At 43.5% G+C, this 7,006-nt stretch overlaps 1 protein-coding gene and 1 long non-coding RNA gene across 2 annotated transcripts; one reads left to right on the top strand and one right to left on the bottom strand.

Annotated features, from left to right (window-relative positions):
* Positions 1-474: 474 nt before the first annotated feature.
* PIN8 (Auxin efflux carrier family protein) lies at positions 475-3,243 on the bottom strand. Its single transcript, XM_048692245.2, has 6 exons — positions 1,964-3,243; positions 1,320-1,503; positions 1,145-1,230; positions 889-1,046; positions 697-773; positions 475-613 (listed from the first exon to the last, which is right to left on the bottom strand). The coding sequence occupies exons 1-6, from the start codon at positions 2,469-2,471 to the stop codon at positions 553-555; spliced, it is 1,074 nt and encodes a 357-aa protein (XP_048548202.1). The 5' UTR covers positions 2,472-3,243; the 3' UTR covers positions 475-552.
* Positions 3,244-3,317: 74 nt separating this feature from the next.
* Positions 3,318-5,376, top strand: LOC125544385 (uncharacterized). The gene is made up of 3 exons (XR_007299444.2): positions 3,318-4,394; positions 4,587-4,671; positions 4,798-5,376. It is a non-coding gene; the product is annotated as an uncharacterized LOC125544385 (long non-coding RNA).
* The last annotated feature ends 1,630 nt before the right edge of the window (positions 5,377-7,006 follow it).

Genomic DNA, 7,006 nt, shown 5'->3' with positions numbered 1-7,006 from the left:
TTTCAATCTTTTGCCACTCGCCTCCGCGCCAAAGAAGCAGGAAATGGTACGCCTTGCTCGACCCTACTTGCACTGAACGCCACCGGTAACATAGTGCTGCTGCCCGATCGGATTCGGATGAGCTGATCATCTTCTCTGTTCGTCTCAGCATATCAGCTCAGGTCCGCCGGCAATGTGTTCGGCAGAATGCTCTTAAGGCTAAAAGCAATTTTTAAAGTTCAAGAACAGGCGCACCGGCTGTTCGACAGAATGCTCGTGAGAAACAAAGCACGCTGCGTCGCCCGGGTGAGCAAGCTGGGCTGCGGGCACAAGTTAGCGCTGTTCGCAGATAATGGAAATGACTGGGAACTAAAATATGCGGTCGTCGAGTACAAACATATCTTATCTTTATGTTGGGTCACCACACCACACGATCCAAGTCCACAACACAAATATTTACAGCCTGGCAAAATATTCACACCCATGGCTGAATTTGTCCTTTACACTACACTGCCCTGCTATTGTTTGGCCGAATAAACATATTTGAGTGACTAAGATTTATGTTCTCATAGGTTAGATAACAAAGTAGTAAGCTAGGGCGGCAGGAACTGCAACCATCATACCAACAATTATCCTGCAGGAAAAGAGGGTATTCAGTTTGTTGTCCCATTCTAATCTGCTTCTTGTTTGCATTAGGATGGTGGGAGATTAACTTACGCAGTGCTTAGAATATCTGCATGCACATTATACTCCTTCGCAAATACAAATGGCACTACTCCTTGAGGTAATGCCGCCTGCATGGAAGCTTTAGAGGTTAGGCACAATTTTTGTCTTTGAATTTTTCACGCATTTATGAATTTTCACACACACAGACACATGGCTCAAGGGAAACATTGGAGAAAACCTTACCTGCACAATGGCCACCTTGAGCAAGATTCCACGCATCCCAACAGCATAGGAAGAGATCATCATCAGGGCTGGTCCTAGAAAGAACCTGATGCCTAGTGACAGTAGCATCTTCTTAGTTCCGCAGGCTATAATTTTTGTCTGTAGAGCTGTGAAAAGACCTGTAACAGAAGCAATTAGAAGTTATGATTATGTAACTGGGCTTTACAGAGTTTATCTTCATATATGCTAATTTTAATTTTGCTGGTGTAATTCACACCTAGGCTGAACATTGCCATTCCCAGCCCTCCATCTGAGAGTATCCTTATGGAGTTACTGATGATCAAGGGTAACTGTATTTGCCACCTACAAGAGATGTTATTTAGCTACATATGATAATTGCTGCATTCCAGTTTGAGAATGTAAATTCGATTCATGTAAACCCATGTTAATACCTGAAGCTAATCAGTGCCCAAATTAGACCGATCAGGCATGCGTAAATGTTCGGATTCATCACTAACTTCATCCCAATCACCAACAAAAAGCGGAAGGCCCTAGAACATCTTGCTGATACACCTTTTGACTGGCCCTCTTGGTATGTCTGTTGTGTAGCTCCTAGAGTACCTGCTTCTTCCTCATCTTTAAAAAACCAACTAGTTAAAAACTCATGAAGAAGTTGAAGTTACTTTCTATAAATGACACATGATAGGTTTGAAACCTTTGACAATGGCCCATGGGATAATTCAGAAAAAAATCATCTCACTGTTTCAGGCAAATGTATATCATAGCAGATCAATCGCATTATAGACAAGTTCTAAAGTAAAGGCCACTGTAAACCACCAGACAGTGGACAGTCGTTTTTTTCTAATGAGCTGTAGTACTTAAATTACTCTTTATCTTTCTGAAATGTTTAGGATCACTGGAGGTCCCCAGAAAATAACAGCAACATTAAGAATGCACTTTTCAAGAAGGAAAACAAGGAAATGAATGCCGAAAGAACAGCTTGCATTCTTTATCTCGAAGAAAAACATGACTAATTTGATTGTGTACAGATGAAACGATTTCATGTACTAATCCTTAACAGATTTCAGGTTCTTACCTACAATTTCAGATGATGGTGCGGCAGCTATTCCTTTGGCGGCTCGGAATTCAAGCAGAAAGAGAAGAAGTGTGTACCAAATTAGGCTCTGTAGGACAACTATCTGACTTATCAGCTTGACAGCTTCATCACCATACATTCCTTTCAGCAATGGGATACCGACAATCAGCGTATTGGGCAGTGTCGACAAAGAGAAACCTGTAATGAGCCAATCAAACTTCTCCGCACAACATGCTCTAGATATGGCTGCAAACCCCAGCAAGGCGATCGACTTCTGTAGGATGTCTGCGAATATGAGCTTGAGGTTCATGTCGTAAGGATTGTTTGTGGAGATGACCTGGAAAGAGAGAAGAGGGATGGAGAAGTTGGCCACGAACTTGTTGATCCCAGAGCACTGCTCTGGAGTGAACAACTTCCACCATTTTATGGATAGGTAGGCTAGTATCATGGCTACATACAATGGTGTTGTCGCTTCAAGAACATGGTAGATGGCTACCCAAGAGATCATAATGGATGGAGGAGCAAGAACGCTCCAAATCTCTTGCTGGGCTGAGATCTAGAGAGTTTTTGGGCGTACTGTAGCTGCCTTATATAGACCACAGACAGAAGCCAGAAGCCAGGTTTTGTGCAAACTTTTCCATGCATAGCTTTAGTAGAGCCTTTGAAATTGTCCAAATTACCCATGCTGGTAAAGTCCCACTTGCACCTTTGTTACTTAACATCTGAATCAAAACTTATGTAGGACCCCTCTTTGTGAAGCATGATAACAATTGACCATGTTAGTATAGCATTGTAAAGAAGTGATATGATTACGTAGACTAAATGCTGCCTCCATCCTGATTCATGTCTTTTAACCTGCTAAAAGTGCCTTATTGTTTTCTTTATCTGCTTAACTATAATAATGGTGAAAGGGCAATCTAGGATATTTGAGAAGTATGGCCTTTTGATATTCTTCCCTTTATCTTGTTGACCAAGTGGGCCTCTAGATTTGGTCATGTTAATAACTGGATGCACCTTCTAACATTTCTAGTGGCCTTGGTTCTTGTTGAGGGACCATAAATTTTATTAAGGGGTCTAATCGTCTAACCCAGAGATGTTTTGATGCTTTCCTTCAGCCTTTTCTTGTGGAAAATCTTGTTAAGGTTTTTACAGCAAAGAAACTAACTTTTCCGTAAGTTAGCTGTTTTTTTTGCCAGCCTGAACTTAGGTACCACACTTAAATATGTCATAGATGAAGTGCGGAATCAAGGCATGTTTGATGGGTTGTGTTCCTCTTCTACAGCCAGTTAAGTTCTTTTTTTTTTGGGGGGGGGGGGGGGGTGGGGGGCGTACAGCCTGTTAACTGTGGCTCGTTAGCATGAGACACATTACACGAACATGGTAAGCAGTAAAATGACCAAGGCATGTGCGCCAACAGTTTAAAGGCAGAATAGCATTTTTTTTCCTTGTCCTTTTGTTTTCTGGTCAGCAGAACAAGACTTTGGAAAAAGAAATGGTGTGACAACTCCAGCAAATGATACAGAAGCTTTGGCATAGCTTGTCGGTCTGGTGTTTAATTGATCATCACTTCATCAGTGTTCAGTTCATCCAGCAGCATGGTGGTCCACACTTTGCTACGAAAAGAACTATTGAACTAACTTGAATTTTTGTTTAGTTATATGCTCATTTCTTTTGGGGCTGTATGGTTCGGCTAAAAAAATGGTGATAATCCTGTTACTTGTACCTACGTTTTAATTGCACGGATGCTACGCCAGCATCCTACTGTTCAAAATACTATGCCGGGCGCAACGATGCTCACTTACTGAAAGCATGTTGCTTAAAAGATGAACATGTTTTCTTTTTGTCCTTCCAGGTTTTGCGGTGTCATTTCCCCAGGATTTCTTCTTCTTCTTTTGCTCCATCTTGGCGTGACGTATTATTCTTAGAAAGCTGATAGGTAGAAGGCAAGAATAAAGAAGTTAATTGAGGGAGAAGCAACGAAGGGAAGAAGTACATGTCCAGTTCACAAGATTTGCCATGCTTGTCCAATTGTAGCAAAAGGCCGGAATGAGTGCTCGGGTGAAACTTGCTTTGAGACCATGGCATTTCTCCCATAAGCAGCAACAGTGCATCTTCTTTTGCTCAAGTGAGGGCTTTTCTCATTTACCGCCTTCTCTTTATGCTCTTTCATCAGCTGTACTCTGTTGCGGTTGGCAACCCTCGCAAGCTAGCAGCCTAGCAGGTGGGCGATCTGATGTTGATCTTGCAGGACTCAGGCTAGTTTCCTGTTCCCCCTTTTTATCTTTACCACCGATCGATCGTTTTCTCTCTTTGCATCGATCACACTCTACTCTTCAGCTAAGATGCTTTCTCTCCGTGTCGAAAGGAAAAATGATTCTTGTAGGAGGAGTTCTCTCTGAACAAGAAAAGAAGAGAAGATCCTTGAGAAAAGGTATGTACAGTATGTCATTGTTTACATCATTTGGAAAAGGCCAAGAACTGAGCTGCTTATATTATGCAACGCTACATCTTTGCCCGTAAATTTACGCCCAATGCCGGATTACAACTGCTTATTCTAACTGTATTGTTCGAACCGGAGACCCCGCTCAGCCCTTCTTTGCTGAACTGCCCATTGTACCTGTAGATTAACCCGGTGAGGACGAAAACATCTTTGCAGGACAGTGTAGCGCTGGCAGTGGCAGTGCTCGACAGCCGTTGCAAGCCTGCAGGTAAGGTAGCCGTGTGCATCCTGCGCCTGATCTTTGCTGCAGGGTCCCTCCCGGAGCTAGAGTATCTATCTCCTCTGGCTTTGTACACACCCTCTGATCTTTTACCTTCTTTGCATGTCTGTGAAGTCGGTCTCTTCCAGGGCGTACAGTCTAAAGCAGAGGCAGGCGCATGCAGCCGGACGCTGTTTGTAACGTGAGACGCACAGGCTCCCCGGAGTCTTGTCTGATAATGCATCGGATTCCGCGGTTCTCCCGCCAAGAAAACAAACAGTGATAGACTGATGATCGTGTCGTGAAGACACATGCGTTGCTCCGAGGTTGTCTGAAATCACACGTTACATCTTAAGGCGCTCGATGGCATCTGCAGCTGCAGCTGTTGACATGGCTGCATCGTCTGGCTGGGAGCTTGCGTTGATCGCAGCATGGAGTAGCAGCTGCAGCATCCAACCGACACAGACGTATCGAGGAGGCAGCAGCAGTTTGGAGCTCTAAGAGCATCTCTGGATCCCGCAAATCGGTGTCCTGCAAAACCGTTTTAAGGTCTCCCTGAAAACGGTACCGCGAGGGCTCCGACCACTAGTTTATGGGATCTGTTCCGATGGACTCCTTGTGGTACCACAAAACCGTTTTCGGGATTTTAGGCAAATTCATGATTTTGAACATATAATCTTGATACAACAGCAACATAAATCAAACTTATTAATGTTTTAGTATCATACAATGCAATAATCATTTCAGTTACAATAAATGTTCAAATCCGACTAATTAAAACAATAATGAATGGTTCAGGATGAAAATAATTGTTCAATCACACATGAATACAAATAGGATCAAATAAATAAAATGGGAGTCTACCTCCCCATACAGTTGTCACTATGCTCAATGAGATCACTATGCTTAATGAGATCATCATGGAGCTGGGTGTGTGTGGTATTATCCTCAATTTGCTGGTAGGCCTCTAGAAATGCAATGATCTGATCTGGTTCCTGTCAGGCTTGACACGGCTACCAATATTATTATAGAAAAACTCTAAGTTTAATTCCTCTCATCCTCGATAATGATGTGTAGAATTACACATGCAATCATGATAATTGAGACGGATTTCTTATCCTCGTAGCAAGCTCCAACAATGGCAAACAGAGCTTGCAACAAATCAAATGCCCTCTCAATATACTTTGGGCATGCTTCTTGTGCTTGGGATTTTTTTTGTGCTTCTTGCTTTTTGGCTCAGTGATGGTCTTCACAAATGTTGACCATGAAGAATAAATACCATCGGCAAGATAATACCCCATGGTATAGTCATGTCCATTGACCGTGTAGTTGCAAGCCCAAGCTTCTCCACTAGAAAGCCGAGAAAAAAATATGCGATCTCTGCAGTACATTGATATTATTGAGAGAACCCGGCAATTCAAAGAAGCAATGCCAAAACCACAAGTCATGCGAAGCCACGGCCTCGAGCACAATCATGGGATTACGTTTATGGTCGGTGTATTGGCCGGCCCAAGCTGTAGGGCAGTTTTCCCACCTCCAATGCATGCAATCCACACTCCCAGGCATGTCCGGACATCCTCTTGCTTCGTTCATCGCCACCAACTTCTTTGTGTCCTCATTGGGAGCTCTAAGATACTCAGGACCAAAAACCTAGATCAAAACTTTGGCAAACACCCGCACACATTTGAGCGCGGTATCTCTCCAATGTGAAGATACTCATCGGTTTAGTCAGTCAGAATGCCATCTATCACTCTCATTGTAGCCGATCTCTTTTGTTATGAACTGAACCCAAGCAAACCGGCGGCATTCCTCCGACGAGTGAAAAAACGAGAGTTTTCCTCGCAAACTTCTACAATGCCAACAAAAAGAGGTCTACGCATTCGATAACGCCTACAGAAGAGGTGAGCCAGATAGGTCGGTACATCGACAAAGTAATCCTTCATGAGCATGGAATGGCCGAGAGCTTGGTTGCGCGAAATGCAAAGACGGCCAACCGTCGATCCTCGTCGCTTTCTGTTCTTGCCGGCCTCAATTTTTTTGATGAGAAGCAGCAAGACGAGGTGATCGACATCATTGTCAAAAAGTATCTCTTCTACGTTGGAATCATCCGACTTTGAAAACGACGACGATGAACTCCAATCATCCATCTGCAAATTTTGTTTGGTAGCATAATCATATCACCCGTCACCTACAATTAGAACACTCAGAAACGGTTAGAGAGATTACCTTTGGCCGGTAGCAATCCGCGTAAACAAGCTCTCTTCACCAAAGCCAGCCGGAAGCAAATCAGTCGCACATACTTTCCCATGGCCCCAAACCCGTCACGTCGGAACGCGCGGTGGCT

Source organism: Triticum urartu, chromosome 3A, assembly GCF_056163025.1.
Source record: "Triticum urartu cultivar PI428250 chromosome 3A, HENAU_Tu73, whole genome shotgun sequence".
Lineage (NCBI taxonomy): Eukaryota > Viridiplantae > Streptophyta > Magnoliopsida > Poales > Poaceae > Triticum > Triticum urartu.
The sequence above is the reverse complement of the archived record's forward strand: the minus strand, read 5'-3'. Positions and strand labels throughout refer to the sequence as shown.